At 44.3% G+C, this 18424-nt stretch overlaps 1 protein-coding gene across 15 annotated transcripts in view; it reads right to left on the minus strand.

The window, feature by feature from the left end:
* Window positions 1–4006, minus strand: part of NPAS3 (neuronal PAS domain protein 3) — an 863203-nt gene extending 859197 nt beyond the window's left edge. For 8 of the 15 annotated variants that reach the window (XM_079914479.1, XM_079914477.1, XM_079914478.1 and 5 more), the window contains exon 1: window positions 3879–3940. In XM_079914479.1, coding sequence (XP_079770605.1) covers window positions 3879–3928 — 50 coding nt within the window. In that variant the 5' untranslated portion in view covers window positions 3929–3940. Of the gene's footprint in view, window positions 1–3513; window positions 3851–3878 lie in introns of those variants that run through there. The other 7 variants (XM_079914468.1, XM_079914469.1, XM_079914467.1 and 4 more) reach the window with 3 other exon arrangements.
* Between the last annotated feature and the right edge of the window lie 14418 nt (window positions 4007–18424).

Consider the following 18424-nt stretch of genomic DNA (forward strand, 5'->3'; position numbering starts at 1 on the left):
TATATTTAAATTGCAATATAATTCTTACCAATTCATTGCTGAACAAGACATTAATTCCCCATAACTTTTAGTCAAAAATAAGTCATATTTTTAAGAATATTTTAAAGACACAGGGACTAAAACTTTACTCATAATACCACTAGGTGCTAAAAATTAACTCATGTAACTTTTTTTTTTTAAAACCAAAAGCATCAAATAATCTTGGATTCGAGTTTGCTCATTGTAACAAATCAAATCTAGTAATTGGCATATTACAGATTTGAAGTAGCTTTGTGTCTCTCAATTTATAAATCAGAAATTGGAAATATGAAAGGATGTTGTAATGTGGGAGGGTCCTACGTAATGAAGGTCATTATAACTCCTGGCTCCAGAGCTATACAATCTAATATCCTCTCTGGTGGTTCTATGATATGCCCATGCATTACAGTTCTTGTTGACAGTCTGTTGCCTTGGAAATATTTCATTATTTCAGTTTATCCATTTGTAGACCCTTGGCCTTGTGATATGAAGGCCATCCTATTTCATATTTTCGATTATCATTTAAGCAATCTTGTGGAGCTATTTATATATAAGCAAGTGTTAGACAACGCACATCATTATTTATCACGCTGTTTAAGCTTACACTGTAGGAAGAAATACCTCCAAAAAAGTCTCCACCACCACCTTTACTTTTTAAACCAAAAGCCCTGTGCAAATGGAATATGCTTTGCAAAGCCAGCATGGGCATATCGCATGCCTGACACTTCTGTCTAATTTTCTCGGTTATACATCCACATAGTGGAAACACTCTGTGGTAGTGCTATATAATTTGCAGCCTATTGGAGTTTTGTTTTGTTTTTTGTTTTTTGTTTTGTTTAAATGCACAAGGTTTTCAACTTGTTCTTTCAGGCTCCAAAGAGACACTTTGTGTGTATGAGTCAGAGAAATTTAAGGAATACTAAATAATAACGTAAGACATTATCAAGAAAAAGCTTCTCTTTCCAAAATTTACTCTGTAAACATTATTAGAAGGAAATGACTTTTGTACTGTATTCTTAAACTCAGGTCAGATATGTCATAAATAAACAACAAGACAATTCAAAAGATGTATTTTTTCAAGTTTTTGATTACTGGTATATTTGAAAAGCAGTAAAGAATAGTGTCCGTAAATGCCTTTATGAAATCAATGATTTGGAAACCATTTTTTAAGGAAAAGCGAGATCACTTGAAGCATGTCCACAGAAAGCCATCTCTTATAAACATATTTGTGTTCAACCGTTACAGAGAAATCATACTACTAACCAGTAAGTTCAGGCACAAAGTGCACACAAAGGTAAAATGACTACTTAGCTGAAGCAAGTAACTATGAAAAACACCCCTCCTGAACCAACCATCTGACTTCCCATTTCTCATTACAAAACCAAATCAACTAACATGTGTAATGTTTACACTTAAAGTGTTAAGAACATTTAAAACCCTAATAACAAAGTGAACCCTTGGGGCATAAAACAACTGTTTGGATAACGGGCCAAGTTTGTGGTTATTACTGTTTGAAAACATTTAGTTTTATAAGTCCTTCCTTCCTTTCCTCTATATTGCTCCTTCTGCCCCTACCTCCTTAGTACTACTCCCTCTCCCTACAGGTTAAACCTTCTCAGATCCAACCTTTAAAATGACAGCTTCCGAGCTGAACAAGAAGATGCTATTAAAGGGCATTAAATTAAATACAGTATATCCTCCTACAACTTCAATCAGAATTTCAGACCAAGTGTTATTTAGTTCAGCTCTCAAGTGGAGCAGAATAACAAATCGCGCACTTTGATTTACCTTCTTCGAATGCCAAATGGAGACAGGTGATAAAGAACGCGCTCATGCACAGGCTATGAAGTTTCCTCTAGAAATTAATTCTATCTTCAAGATTCCCATCTCAGAGAAATTCCCAAAATGGCACACAAATAGGCCTCTGCTAGAGAGATTACTGGGGCCATCCCAGTAAATACACTTACTACCAGCAGAACTGGGGATGAAGGAGGCAAAGAGGAAGGAAAGAACGGAGGAAATCAATTACAAACTTCTGATTTCAAAAAGTATTCATCATCATGTTAAATAAGAAGTAATTATTAAAAGCCTTGCACGATGCTCTGAGACATAATTTTTCTACCTACAAGAGTAAAGTACTTAATACGTGAATTCTCATAAAACACTAAGACTAAATGTTCGTTTTAGCTTTTGAGTTGTCAGATAGTTAATGCTACTCACTTTTAACATCTTTAAAAACTGGACTGTGTATGATTTATTCTCAGGTACATGATTTATATAGAAATTAGCTAGAGTTTAGAATGAGTCACTTAAGTACCAACTTAAAATTATTTCCTTAATCCTGACAATTCTGCGGTCCCTACTGTATGGAGGAAACAAGCAACAGTGCAACTGAAGCTTTTTAAAGGAATAGCTTGTTTAATAATATCTCCCTACCGCCTCTTGATGTAAACTATAGGTTAAATGCTACGTTGTACCAAAAATAAAACTACCCACGTAATAATAATTAAGTCTTGCTACTGCGGACTGCCCTCATCTTCTTTTCAAGTTCACTTAAGCCTGTGAGGAAAGTAAACATCGCTGCTTGGGGGCGGGAGTGGGGGGCACAGGGGGTGCATATATCTAACCGCATTTGTTTTCCTCACGATTCAATGGGTAACATTTCATACTTCCTACTGAGCATTTTCTCCTTGGAGACAGAGAGAGATATTCACTTTGCTCAAACCAATATGCTATATGCAATTAACGTCATTAACGCTGCCAATTAATAGCAAATAGGATTCCAAACAAAGTAGGCTGGGTGGACAGCAGGAGGGAAAACCACGTGGGGCGGAGGGGTGCTTAGTTACTCCGAAATCTAACAATGCCATCCACGTAGGACGGTTAAGGAAATTTTGAATACAAACTCCCTTTCCCTTTGGCTTTGGTTTAACTAACTTCAAACAGACATGCTCGGCTGAGCTCCTTGCCTGGCTAGGCAATTCTCACCAGGAACTTTTTTAAACACAGATCCCCAAACAGTAACTAACGGGACAGAGATGCTCCAACTGTTGGCACATTTTGGATCTCGCTGTTGGCTTGCTGATTTGGATTGAAGGATTTTCTTCTTTCTTTTCCTTATTTTCTGTGGGGGGCAAGGGAGTGGAGAGGAGGGCAGGAGAGGAGAACAGAGGGCAAAGCAGGAGACCCACAAGTTGCCGAGGCTGGGGACGCAGCCTGGGCGGCAGGGAGGCGGCGGCCGCGCGCCTCTCTCCGCCCGGCCCGGCCTAGCTGCTCCGCGCGGAGACAGTCCCTCGGCGACACCGTCCGGGCCTGGCGCGAGCTCCGCGCTCCCCGCCCCCGGCCTCCTCCTCCTCTCCTCTCCTCCTCCCCCTTCTCGCCTGCCTTCCCTCCCCCTCCCCAGCCTCATTCCTTCCTAGAGAGCAGCTGCCAAGGGACCTGCGGCGGCCCCGGGGATCCCCCGGCCCCCCCACCCGCTCCGCTGCTCCCACTCACACAGCAGCCCCTTCTTTTCTGTTTGTTTCTCTTTCTTTTTCTTTTCTTTTTTGCTTTTTCATTCTTTCTTTTTTTTTTCTTTTTTTTTCTGTCAGCGAGTCACTTCATTCGCCGAGCCGAGGAGGTGCGACCGCTCGGAGAGCCTGGCGCCGCCGCCGCTGCCGCAGCCGCCGCGGGCGGACAATGCGCGCGGGGACCGCGAGCGAGCGCGGAGCCGCCAGCCCGCCGACCAGGTCCCCGCGGGCTCGCGGCCCAAGAGGCGGGCTGCGGAGCGGGCCCCGCCACCTTGGCGGCGGCGGCGGCGGCGGCAGCGGCAGCAGCAGCAGCCGCCCCGGCGGCAGGTTCAATAAACAGAAAAGTGTTACCGTTCTCGCCTGGAAGGATCCTGCTGAAAGCTGGGCTTGGTGGGCGCCATCTTCCTGCTATTTTTTTTCCTCTCTTACTTTTTGCCTCTCTCCCCCCTCCTGGGGCGGGGGGCGTGGGGAGGGCGGGAGGGGGTTGTGCGTGTGCGTGGGGTGGCGGGAGTGAGTGCGGGCGTGCGCGGCGCTCAGCGGCGACCAGGCGGGCGGCGGCCGTGGCCTTGGCCGTGGCGGCGGCGGCGGCGGCGGCGGCGGCGGTGGCCGTGCTGCTGAGGCCGGGAGGCTACGGAAAAGTAGTGGGGCCGGAGCCTCGCCGGCGGCCGGCCGTCCCCTCGCGCCGCCGGTGCCTCTCGCCGCAGGTCGCCGCCTCCTCCGCCGCTTGCGCCTTCTCCTCCCCCTGCTCTCCGGGCGCCGCCGCCGTCCATGCGCCGCAGAGCCCCCGCGGCCCGGGCCGCTCCGGCTCCCGAGACATGCCCAGCGCGGAGACAGGCGACCGGCGGCGGCGGCGGAGGAGGGGGAGGCGGCGGCGCGGGGGGGGGGGGAGAGGCGGCCGCGCGGCCCCGCGGGCAGCCAGGCCCAGGGCCCCGCCGCCTCCGGGTTCTCGCCTCGCGCGCCGCCACACCCCCCGCAGTCACCCCACCACCGCCACTCAGAGCTGGCCCGGTGGCAGGTGGGGTACACACCCTCCCGGCGGGGGGCGTGGGGGACCTAGGTCGGGAGGGGCGGGGACGGGGAGGACGCGCAGGGGGTTTCCAGCTTGACCGCTGTGAAAGTATTTCTGGGCATTTTCCAGCTGCTTTGCTCCAGAGCGCTCTCTCGCACACAGACACCCCCCTTTCTCTCTCCCTCTCCTCTTCTCTCTCTCTCCCTCTCCCCCCCTCCCCCTCTCCTTCCGTCTCTCTCCCTCCGTGTCTCCCCCCTCCCTCTCCCTCTCTCCATCTCTCTCTCTCTCCCTCTCTCTGTCTCTCTCTCTCACTCCGTCTCTCTCTCGATCGCGCTCTCTCTCGCTCTCTCTCGCTCGCTCTCTCTCGCTCGCGCTCTCGCTCTCTCGCTCGCTCTCTCTCTCTCTCTCGCGTTCGGGGACTGGGAAGCTCCGCTGCCGGCGCAACAACGCCACTCAGTTGCAGTTTCGAACACTTCCCTTCTCTGGAGTATCGCGGCCAGGAGGAAAGAAACAGAGAGAGGAGCTGGGAGGCCACGGGAGCGGGCTTCACAGGACGGCGTCCGGGGCGCGCCTCCGGGGACAGCGCGTGGGGGTGTCCGGGCGGAGCGGCCCCGAGCGCCCCGTGAGCGAGTGCAGCGGCAGTACAGGCACCTTGTGGCTCGAGCGCTCTCAGCAGCGTTGCAAAGCCGGAGCAGCTGCATTATTCACGCACTTGCAAGTCTGCAGACCCCGGGGTTCACACGTGAATTCCCAGGAGTTTAAACGCAGTTAGATAAAACGCTTCTCTCGACTTGGCTTATAGGACCTGAGACCCGACCGGACTGCGGGCCTCGGGGATCCAGCCCAGTCGCCTCCTTATTTTACAGCTCAGCGAGGCCTAGGGAAAGGGCCACTCAGTGCAGGGCCAGTGCTGGAATCCTATTGCCTGGGGAGCCCCTGGTCAGAGCGTTTTCTCCACTAAACCGCTCAGCTGGGTGTGGGCAGCTTTTTAGGCAGAGACTTGGGTCAGTCATGTGTCACCCAGGAAAGTAGAAAGGACTCTTAAAGCATTCCCACTTTGAATAAATGAAAGAGCCGGACGAAAAACATCAATCCTATGAGAGGCTTTGCATTTTACTTTAAACTTAAGAAAAAAATAGACCTGCAAAGGGGTCCCATTCAGTTCTACCATTCCAGTACAGTGGGGCTGAGAGTTAGAAACTTGGAAACATAAGTGTTTTTCGTGACAGACGTGTTTAATCTGCATGATGGTGTTTGAGTTGTCTTTGGAGTACACTCTACAGGTAGGAGAAGATGAGAGTGATTGAAAAATGAAGTGGAGAGCGTTGAGTACAAGATAGACAGGGGCTGGAAGGGAGGGGAAAAAGTTGCCTGCTGGAAGTTTTGGCTCCAGGACGGCCAGCTTAGGGCATTTCTACCCAAAGATGACAAATGAGAGAAGCTTGTGTTCTTCCAACAGGCCACTCTTTGCTTGAAAACCCTCCACCCCTGTCACTCCCTCATTAGACTCCCCAAAATAAGTTAATGCAAAAACAAATTTTGGCAGGGGGGAATGTTGTCGCCATTCACTCTGACAGATCCAGGTCTTGAGGTGGAAACTAAGTCTGCCCTTCACAGCCCCTTCAGCCTAACAAGTAGGTGGCCCACATTCCCAATAAAATTCCAGAGGACAGGGGACTTGTGACTCAGACCCTGCCAATAATCTTCTTGCCCCACATGACTCGCTCCCCTGTCCCCAAATTAACTAAAATTAAAGGCAGTAACAGGTGTCATCATATCTGAGTAACGAAACCAAGAGCTACATTTTTCACAACTAGCACCTTCTCTTCTGTCAATATGACAGAACATAAAAAGAGAAGAAGGGAACAATACATCCCAAAGGCTAGAGTTTAGAGTTGATTATTTTTAAAGCTTTAGACTTTAGAACTGCAGTGGGATTCAGACTTGAAAAAGTGGCCCAAATTCAAAGATGAAGGTGGAAGCATCGGTACAGCTTTCGGCGTTTGAGTGCGGGACCATGGAGGATTACCCCTGCATGCTCCTGACTTGCAGGGAAATTGGCCCTGGGAAGATCTTTATGATGAAAGACACCAACACTCAGAGAGTAAACATAAAGGCTGAAAGTTCATGACTACCTCTTACGCCCAATCCATATCTTAAGGGTTAGTTGAAGTTCCCTGGAGGTCCCTGAAATCATCCAAAGGCCATCTGACATTTCTGACCCTTGACTCCCTACTTCAGAGATCACACTATTGTGACTATTGCCTGCACTTCCTAGTTAAAGTGATCACTGGATTCTATTGTCATTTAAATGTTTTATAAGTGACAAAAAAAAAACCCCATAAAATCATACCTGAACCATGAAAAGGAAAAATCTAATTCTTTCCTGGTCCTTTATGTTTGAAAGATTCCCAGATCTTTTGTATTAAAGGTTATTGTAATCACTGAAGTAAAACAAGACTAAAATAATTTAAAAATCTCTTTGACAAGGAATAGCCTCTTTTTGACTTATTTTCAAGACTCTTTGTTTTAAACTTCTGACAATACTCAGAGCATATAATGAAGTCTTCTACAGAATATCTGCAATACTGGCCATCAACTTGGAAAACATTCAGTGTGTTATGCAAAACCTGCTCTGGTTGCTGAGCCACTGGTTAGAAGGCACAAAATATGGCAGTGATAGATTATCTTAACCTTTTCAGTTTAAACACTGTTGGTTCAAATCAAAGGTTCTCAAATCAATGAAGTTTGAAATACAAGGTAAGAATAGGAGCTGTTATTTGAATTATGCATTGTGTATATTTTAAGTTAAATGCCATTGGCAAAGCTCTCAGATGTTTAATCGTATGCAATCTGGGAAACACAAATATTTAATTTCACACTTTCATGTGTTCTTTTTTTCTTCCCATCTTCTATAAAACTGAGCCCCACAAATGGGAAGCTTACCTTTCATACTACATCGTTAGTATTTCTCAGCACATTTTTGTGGATTACATTTTTGATAAAATCTTGCAACATCTCAAGTTGTCCTTAAGGAAAAACTTCAGGGTTCTAGGGCTGTTGGTGGTGGTGGTAATTTTTTTCCCCTTTCTTTCCTAACTGAATCAAAGAATGTTTACTATTTCAATGTCACAACCATATTTTTTTTAATCCATAAATGTTTGGAGGAAATGCAAACAATAAATACTTTAAAACTTCCTTCTTCCCACCCACCTAACCTAACTTTGTAAAATTTGCTTCCTAACTTGCATCTCTGAATCTTACGCATTTGCATTATAATACGTTTAAGATGAATACTTAACAGCGCCGAGGAGACTCGGATTTCATGCTGTATTTCCCTGTAGTAACAGGTGACATGATAACACTATTATGTAGAATTGCAAGTGTACGGCTACACGTGAAAACTGTTCCCATTCTGTTTGGAAACAAATGATCAATCAGCCTCAGGTGATCAATTGCCCCCCTGGCCGCCCGTCAGCGCGGGTCCGCACCCGGCAGAAGCATTGAGAAAATTCCGCTGAAAGGGACGAGGATCCCAAACTTTGCAAAAGCACCTTGTTCTGTGCCTCAGACTTCGCTGTAACTCCTTGGCTACGCGGGGTTGAGACTCTAGATTTGGGGCCAGGCAGAAGGCAAAGGTTGATTTGACTTCGCCAGTACACTGGAGTGCCTCTCAATCCGAATTGTGAATTATTTTTTCCTGTCTTATCTGTAGAACGAGGGGCAAGCAAAGTGAGCCCTGGCGATGTGCATGTGTGTTGTAACGCATAAAACAGGAGGCAAAGTGAGTCCCACCCCAGCACCCCGGAGCGGGGGCACTATCCCAGCCCAGGCGGGACTACTCACCGCTGCTGGTAGGAGGTGATGCCCTGGACGTTCTGCGGGGTGCCGTTGGCCGCGGTGCCGGCCCTCCCCATGCCCGCGCCGGCCGGCACCCCCGCGGCCGCCCCGCCGGCTGCCGCGGCCGTCACCTGCACGCTGAAATCCGGAAAGATTCGGATCATCGCCGCGGCTTCGGCCCCCGGGCGCGGCGGCTCTGGGCTCGGGCTGGCGGGGGCTCGGGCTGGGGCTCGGGTAGCGGCGGCAGCAGCAGCAGCGCGAGCAGCGGCGGCGGCAGCAGCGGAGCCAGGCACTAGCCTGCAATCCCATTAGTGAGCCGCGGCCACTGTGCGCGGCGGAGAGGCGCTTTGATGTGCGCGCAGCGGGCTGGGGGGGCCGCAAGCTCAAGGAGGAGGTGCGGGGGGGGGCGTGCGAGGGACTTGCAAACAGCAAAACGTGTCAGGGTGGGTCCTTTTTTCCCTTTTGGGGGGCGGTGGTGCTCCCCCCTCTTTCCAGGATGTTGCTCTCACTGGCTGCTCCGACTGCGCTGCGCGAGCCCAGCTGAGGGAAGAAGGGGAGGGGGTGGCGGAGGAAGGATGCACCGGGAGGCTTAGAGAGGACTTGGCTGGTGCAAGGGGATGACGGGCAGCGGAGGGTGCCTTTCTTTCCCGCCCCCTCAACACAAACACGCACACACACACCGCGCACTTCCGACTCCAAGTGTAAGACAGGCGCGCTCTCTCCCCTCTTTTCTCTAGAGAAATAACCACCATCCAAGCAGGCTCGCGCCTCCCGCGGCTCCCTGTAACCTGGACTCTAGCCCGCGTGTGCAGGAATGGGGGCGCAGAGCCTCCCCTCCGGGCCGGGACCCCTCTCTGCCCGTCTTCTGTACACTAGGCAGCGCGAGGGTTGCCAACTGCAAGTTGGACTACTGGAGAACTTGATGCTTATCGAGGAGGGATGGTGTGCAAAGGAGAAGGTGGGGGGGGAGGCGCTTTTGTGCAATGGAGAGTTTGTTCCCTTTATAAGAAGGGACTCTCCTAGCTTCTGGTGGGCTGGCATGTTGGTCTTGGACAAACTTGTGAGGTGGGGACTGCAGGTCCAGCTGGAGGGATTCGGGTGTGCCCCTGATGACCCATCTCTATACGCCCCTTTCGAACGACGAAACGAATAAATTAGCAGCCACAACTGGGGCGAACTCTGCAAATTCCAACCACCAGGGAAACAAAAAGAGAAAACACGTGCATTTATTTCCTCGTGTCTTCCAGTTACTTCTCCATATTGTTACATCGGTGTTTCTTTAGGGGATGAGGAGGGATGCTGTGGTTTGGGCGCGCCCTTTTACTGACAACTTGTACTCCTTATAGCCTGCATAATGGGTGGGGCCAATGGGAGTGAATGATTACCCCTACCCCCTGCCCAGGACCCCCAGTGGCCCCACTTCCTCCCTCTTTCTTCCGGGTGGCGACACTGGACCTGAGTTGCCGGGAGGACGGTGCAGCCCTTACGCGACGCGGGGCTCGGGCTCCCCTCCTTTTGCGCGCCACCGCCCCCAACAAGCTTGGCTGGTGCTCCTGTTGGTTTCCCCATCTCGCTCTCTCGTCTCTTCCTCTCCCCGCGCGCAGAGGCCCGGGCCTGGCAGCTGGGGGACAACTGGCCGCCGCGCCCGCCGCGCGAAACCACCTTGGGCTCGGCGGAGCGTGGTGGCCGCGGCCGCGCCGCTCGACCCTCTGCCAATAGCGCCTCGCCGGACGAGGCACCTGCTTAACCCTTTGAGCCTGGGGCGCAGCCGGCCGCTGGGACCCAGAGAGGCAGGGCCGATTGGCCAGAAGTTGCCGAGGACGAGAGCGATAGAGACTGCCCAGCCCGGCGTGCCGGCACAAGGTCTGGGGGCCAGACGCCTACCCTCGCCGCAGAACTGGGCGTCCCCTTTCACCCTCGTGGCTCCCGGAAAACAGCCAAGCCGCACAAAGGCCGGTCCGCGCCCCGGCAGCGTCCCGCTCTGGCTGAGCAACCTCTGCGCTCCCCTAACCCGAGTCAGTTTCCGGAGAAGCCGCCCGCGCCCGGCAGCCGCAGGGAGCCAGAGGGAGGGAGCCCCAGCTCTGGCTGGCCGGGCCCACGGCGCAGCTGCGTTTCCATTTTCCTCTCAAAGAAAATGCTTTGGACGGCAGATAATACCAGGAGATATGAAACTGCTTCGTCCCCCACATGTTGCACGTAAAAAGAATCGTAATGAGCATCTGTGGCATGTGCTAGGGATCCCACGAGTTAGTTGAAGATCTAACTGAGGTCCTGACTGCCTCCTTCCCAGGAAGGGGTCTTTTTCTAGTTCAAAGGCATTTCATTAAGAGATATTAATACTTGTTAAGTGGCCAAACGCAAAGTCACTGAACCGGCGAGGGTAGGGGCACGTGGTTAAGTGGAAAGACACCGTGGTGGGATCAGGTCACAGATATGGCCAGGCCAGGCCTTGCGGTTTGACTCGGGTCCCAGAGCTCTCCCCTCCCCACCTCTCATCCTCAGGGCTGAGTCTGAAGAGATCTCAAATACCAACTCTTGGCTCTGCAAGCTTTCCTGTAGAAAGAAGTGGGAGTTTGTGCTAATTATAGCCAGGTCAGGAATGATCTAGGGGTTGGGAAAAGTTCTCCTTCTCTGACTGCATAGGTCAAGGCCAGCAGTACTGTAGGCCAAAGGAAGCCCAGTTAACAGCTGACCAATGAGGCTTAACATGAACAGATATGCAGACAGTGGATTTCTATAAAATAGCATGTCTGAATTATTGGCCCGTTGTGGGCTGGTGCCTGTGCCTGGCATTTGATATCTAGGTCAACCAGTTGGTGGAGGTTTCCAGCAAGTGGCTGCTTCTTCCATGTGTACTTTGACTCCAATATGGGATGCCATGTTTCAGGTTAGATCTGGTGGATCCAGAGGCAGTCCCTCATATGCTAAACAATGCCAGAGGCAGATAAAATGCTCTTTTGCCAAAAAAAGGATTTTTAGAAAATTATTTTTCCTTTTAGAGTATTTTCTGCACAATCCACGAGTTACATTTATAGACAGTATCACCCTTCTTCTTTAACTGTTTTAATATTGATTCTATGAATAGAAAAGACCAGCTATTATATTTTATTGACTACTTATTTTACAGACTAGTTGGTCTGGAAATATGTGATCCTGCTTCTCTTCTTTTTTGGAGGGCAAGTTTTTCTTGGAAGTCCAAAGGGCAAACCTATCCCACTCGAAAGAAGATATGAGGTCTGCTGTTAGATATTTGAAACTAGATATGCTTAAGCTACTTCAATTATACTTGATATTATTAAAATAGAGTTTAATGAGCACATTCAACTTCAAAGTTCCAAGCTTTCAACTGTCCATATTTAAGAGAATTAATATGGCTCCTGCCCTCCAGAAACTTTCTTTTCTAAAATAGAAATAAACAGACTACTCAAAGAAGACTTGCACAGTGGGTTACCTTAGAATGTATGTGATAAGTCTGTTTCAGTATTTTGTCTTTACATGTAAAAATTTGGAAGTTCGGTTTGCATGCATGACAGACAAATTCCTTATTGCATCTTCTTATCTCCATGTTCATTAAGGACCTTAAGCAAAATATAAGTTTATTCCCTCATTAGTAATTCAGATTTCATTACTCTACTCTTTCAGTTAAAGTCTTTACATGCTGGCAGCCGTTTTGAAATATTTTGAAAGTTGCTTTGGCACTCATCCAACCAAAAGGGCTCCAGTTAACATTAAACTGTATACTTTCTCATTGTATATCCTTCTCCCCCCACCTAAAATCTACATATTGTTATGTAGAGATATAGAAAAGGATTTTATGTCATAACTCTGAAAACATACATATGATACACACACAGCCACCACAATTATATATTTACATCTTTATCCTTGGTGTCATTGTACAACTGTGCCTTTTGCTCATATGATATAAATATCTATTCTCTGGAAATTCATTTCCATTGACTTAGAGTTAAATGGTTTGACTTTGAATTTTCATGATTGGCTGTCAGAAGCTGCCAGTGACAGGTAGGAGACAGGAGCTACAAAGCTTTATTGTATCTAATTTTTGCTTTACTTTGGTCAGGTATTTAAGAGGAAAATAAAATAGTACACAGAGATCAGAAAAAGATAAAGCAAAACAAAATAAACAGAATGAAAATACTATATGTAATGAATAACGTAAGGTATGCTTTACTCTGAAAAGTTGAGTGTTTTATTGAAGGGATCATGCTTCAATGAGAGGGTTTTTTTTCCATTAAAAAACACCCATGTGAGGACTTTCCTGGTGGCACAGTGGTTAAGAATCCACCTGCCAATGCAGGGAACACGGGTTTGAGCACTGGTCCAGGAAGATCCCACATGCCGTGGAGCAACTAAGCCCATGCGCCACAACTACTGAGCCTGTGCTCTACAGCCCACGAGCCACAACTACTGAGCCTGTCCTCTAGAGCCGGCGAGCCACAACTACTGAGCCCACGTGCCACAGCTACTGAAGCCCACACACTCTAGAGCCTGTGCTGCTCAACAAGAGAAGCCACCACAATGAGAAGCCCACGCACCGCAACGAAGAGTAGCCCCAGTTCGCTGCAACTACAGAAAGCCCACGCGCAGCAATGAAAACCCAACACAGCGCCCCCCCCACAAAAAAGAAAACATCTGAGATCATTTACAATAATCTGAGAGATGAGTCTTCATTGTAGGAAAAGCCATGAGCTAAAATTAAGGTCCCTGCATATCATGGGAAGGAGATTTTACATTCTGTAGAGGGGTTTAATATTTGATTTAAACAATTTTCCATCTTTGCTCCTCAATCCAAATTGAATTCAAGCTCTTACTACTAACTTTGCCATGTGATTAATATGTCTCCTAGTCCATTCAAAAGCAAAGCTACAATGTCAGGGTAGAAAAAAATGACGTGAACTTCACAATAATGTCTTTCTCAATATTCCAGAAGAGAAACTAAGGAATTAAGAGAGAATACCTAATAAATCATTATTTATAATATATGTATGTCCATTTATAATATATAAGGAGAGTACTGAGGATTTTTTCATATTACTACTACCTATATCAAATACTGAATATCTCAAGCTATTATGCTAAACTAATTCTCAGAGGGCTTTATAAATATATAGCTAGAAACAGAAGAGGTTTAGTTAAAAGAGAAGAAAATCTTTTAGCTATTTTCTAAAATCAGCAGCAGGCAGTAGGAGAGGAGGAATTGTTTAAAAAAAAATTAGTGAGTGGGGAAGGGTCTCAGATCCATACGGTTTTATTTTTTTTTAGTTAAAATATTCACACATCATGTAATATTATTCCAAAGCATGTGCAAATCAATAGAATCTAACTAAAGCTAAACTTAGACTTACATGCAAAAAAACTAAATTGTCTTAACATATTTAAAAGACTAATTTGTCTTTAAACAACAATCTCAAAAATTGCTCTTGCCTATTTTTTCATGATAGAGAATTTGATTTGGGGGTTGAAATATCTCTAATTTTTAGGAGACAATTTTAAATCTACCTGTGATTATAAAGGAGTCCCAAAATGTTGGTTCCAGTTTGCTTCTTCTATGACTGTCAGCATAATTAGAACTTGAAAAGACCCACTAAGATGTGAGTTGTGACTTGCACCTCAGATCCAGCAGCCCATGCTACTTTTTGTTTCAGTGAAAATTAGACCTAGTGCTCACTGGAAATTTTATTTCTGTTTGGCTGGATTCCTCCAAGTAGGCATACTTAAATAGCCAATGGACTCTTTTCTTCACTTAATTTTCTTATTAATTGTAAAAGTATTAATTCAGTGCATGCTTGATTGAAGGAGTGACATTGCTTTGGACTGATTTTTTTCAAAATGAAAACAACCATACTAGATGAGTTTTTACTTGAATTTTTCATTTTCAGTAGGATGGGATATTTTATAAACCTAATCACATAGCAAATCAAACAGTTTTATTACACTCCATGCTGTGTCAAACATTCTGTTTTTATTAAACTGTTTTGTCTTTTCACCTAGAGGAGTGATTCTCAAACTTTAGCATGCATCAGATCACAAGAAGGGCTTATCAAAGCACAAATTTCTGAGTCTTACCTTTACAAGATCTTATTCAGTAGGTCTGGGGTGGGGCTAATAATCTGCATTTCTAACAAATTGCTAGATGATACTGATGCCATTTGTCCAGGCAACATATTTGAGAACTGCTGACCTGCAGTGTTTAAGATAGAGGGTTGAGTTGGGAGGTCTAGATTCAGAGCCCAACTTTGCTACACACTGATTGAGCGGTCAAGGGCAAGTTCTTTAAGCTCTCTCAGCTTCCACAACCTAACCTGGTATTAATTCAGGTCAGCAAAAATGGATTTGCCCTGCCTGATGGGGATTTGGGCACAGTTCCTTCCTTCAGGGAGTCAAGGGTTTATAAGCAGAAGTAAATATATAAAGAAATTGCAGTTGCAATTATTGCAATTGCAATAAAGTGTCCTAAGGGCAACAACAGATTTACATAAAAAGTACAAAAGTGGCATGGGAGGTTGGGGTTTGAACCAGATGAGAAGAGAAATAAAATGTGGTCAGGAGCTTGGGGTAAGAATCATGCACTCTGGGTTTGACTACAGTTCTACCATTTACAAGCTGGGTGACTTCAAGCAATTTATTTATTTTCACCAAGGCTCTGTTCCTTTCTTTGTAAAACTAGTAATATATGTAGTTCTCAAAGGATTGTTGTAGGGTTTAAGTGATATAAGGTGTGGAAAGTACTTAGTACAGTGCCTGACTCATGTTAATTACTCAATGAAAGGTAGTCATCACCATGAGGACAGTCTCTTAAGTTCTCTCCCAAGTTCTCTTCCTTGGAGATGGGAAAGGTCTTGATGGTTACCCAGATAAGTTATGAAATATTTACATGCTCTATTTATGAATGTTGACAACTCTAAAGTTATTTATTTTAAATTCTACAACAATACACCTGCAGTTCTAAGTGACTAATTTTGTTGATCAAAGTTAAGAAAGACACCAGATAAAATTACTGCAAGTGTTTCCTAAAGTCCAGTGCACTTTCCTAGAGGCTTGAAGTTCAGCTTTACACAAAGGGCAGTAAACTTCTGACATTAATCATATGCAAGATGTATAGGACCTAGAGATTATCATACTAAGTGAAGTAAGTCAGACAGACAAAGACATATATCATATGATATCACATATGTGGATTCTAAAAAATGATACAAATGAACTTAATTACAAAACAGAAACAGACTCACAGACTTAGAAAACAAACCTATGGTTACCAAAGGGGAAAGGTGTTGGGGGAGGGAAAAATTAGGAGGTTGGGATTAATATAAACACACTACTATGTATAAAATAGATAAGCAGCAAGGACCTTCTGTATAGCACAGGGAACTCTACTCAATACTCTATAATAACATATAGGAAAAGAATATGAAAAAGAAAAGGGGTATGTATATGTATAACTGAATAACTTTACTGTACATGTGAAACTAATACAACATTGTAAATCGACTATACTCCATTATAAAATTTAAAGATATATTTGTAAAGAAAACTGAAAAAAAAGGTGTGCAATGCAGTATCCCATCATCCTTGTTACGAGAAATATATCTGGTTGGTATTGTTATCAACCTTCATATTATAAATATGAAAAAGAAAGGGGTATGTATATGTATAACTGAATAACTTTATTGTACATGTGAAACTAACACAACATTGTAAATCGACTATACTCCATCATAAAATTTAAAAATATATTTGTAAAGAAAACTGAAAAAAAAGGTGTGCAATGCAGTATCCCATCATCCTTGTTATGAGAAATATATCTGGTTGGTATTGTTATCAACCTTCATATTATAAATAAACAATCTTTGATTAAAGAAAATTAAATATAGTAAAGATTTTTAAATAGATATGTAGAGGCATAAAATAAAATAGTAGATAACAGATCCACTATTGTATTGGTTATTACTGGAAACAAATATATGGGTTTTATTTCCAATCTTTTGAAGTTAATAAGGGTAAGGATAACTGAATCTTTTACCAGAGTGTTCCTTGGCACAATGATTCACAACATTTTTGTCTCAAGTCTCCTTTAACTCTTAAACATTTGGAGGCCATTCAAAGAGCTTTGGGTTATGTACATCACATCTATCAATATTTAATGTAGTCAAAATTAACATATATATGCAAAAATTTCTTATTAGTTCATTTTAAAAATAACAAACTCATTACATGTTAACATAATAACACTTTTTATTTTAAACACTATTTTGTAAACTATTTTAACACTATTTTTTCCAACCAAATAAGAAATAGTGATATTGTTTTATTTTTTTTTTTTGCTTTCTTTAATATCTGGCTTAATAGAAGACAACAAGATTCCCATATCTTTTCTGCATTCATTCTGTTACAATAAGTTGTCTTGGTGAAGAAAATCTAGGTTCACATAGATACAAGGTTAGAAAAGAGTTAAGTTAAATTTTAATAGCCTTTACATATAATTGTAGATATTCTTCTTTGCTGTTATTATACCAACACTCGTAAGTAGTAATTTCTTAAAAGTTAGCTGTAATGTGGAATCTGGAATGATATTAAGAAAGTTTTCACACTCTAATCACTGAAATCCATTGGCCTGTAGATTTTTTTGTCCATACATGGCTTTATGTCATATGCAATGATAATTTTTAAAACATTAACTAACTGGATTACGCAGCTCTTCCAAAGGTTAACGCATTTTATTATACAATATCAGTAAAAATCACAATTGCTAGTATCTCTACCACTCTGTTCAGTAAAGTCTCTACATACTGGGAAGCTGTCAAGCTCACAATGACAGGTACAAGTTTCCTAAAATTCTAATTATCGCTTGGAATCTCAAATATTATTGGTAGCTAAATACCGTCAGTTGGATCTTCAAAGTGACAGACACACTTCATTCATTTTCAAGAAAATGTCTGTCAAATACTCACATCTGAATACCCATAGTTTGTCAGTTATTCTTTCAAATAGTGTTCCATGAAAAAAGTGGCTAGTTCAGCTTGCAACAAAAACAATGGCAAGAGTATTTTTTTCAGATACTTACACATATGTAGCAAAAGTGTTTTATGAGTACTTCCCATTTCACCACAAAGGATATTTAAAGATATGTGTTCAAGGGTCCAGATGTAATAAAGTTAATAATTCTTACTGCTTCATCAAGGCTGTTCTCAAATGAACCTGGCAGCTTTTTACTGTGAATGTGCGGCAGGGGAGAATACAGTGACTACTAGTGTAGTTTGGTGCTACTGCCTTGATTCATGCTGATGCCCGAGCAGTTCTACTCACCATTGCTTTTGTACCATCAGCATCCACAGTGAAACATCCACAATGAAAAAGGCAAATAATGTTTTAATATTATTATATTATTAGCATTACTATAGTATATTAAAATAGTTTTGACTTCATGGACACCCTGAAAACATCCTCAACCCACACTTTGAGAACTGCTGTCTTAAGAGTATGTGTCTAAGTTATTGTTATGACCAATAAGTAAGAGGAAAAGTTTAAACTTCCTTTCTGCTGTATTTTTTTAAAGAGTGAAAATACACTTTGCAATTATGTGTCGGTTTGCTATCAAATCATGAATAGATTATTACGAATGTTGTACTTGGGATTTTGATTTCATGTAGAACTCAGAAATAGATACTTTGTTTTCTTCTATTGTTATCCAGGAAGTGGGTATAGCTTCTAACAAAGCAATTCCAGCACTTAATGTTGAAGATCTGGGACCAGGAACTTAATTTTCCCTCTGTTCTCCAAGAAAAAGATGGGAATACAGAAATCAGAATGGTACTTCAGAAGGATGGAAAGATGAAACTCAGAAGGAGCTAGATTAAGTTCCATAGCAGAAAGAGGTTTTCCATTGTTCAGAACCTGAAGAGGGCCACCTCTGGAGGTGCTGAGCCTCCCTAACTTGGAACAAAATGACTACCTTCTAGAAATTCAGATAAAGAGCTGGAGTCAGTGACCTTTAAGTTCATATTCTATGTAGACATAATATTTAATCATA

This window comes from Stenella coeruleoalba (assembly GCF_951394435.1).
Source record: "Stenella coeruleoalba genome assembly, chromosome: 2".
Lineage (NCBI taxonomy): Eukaryota > Metazoa > Chordata > Mammalia > Artiodactyla > Delphinidae > Stenella > Stenella coeruleoalba.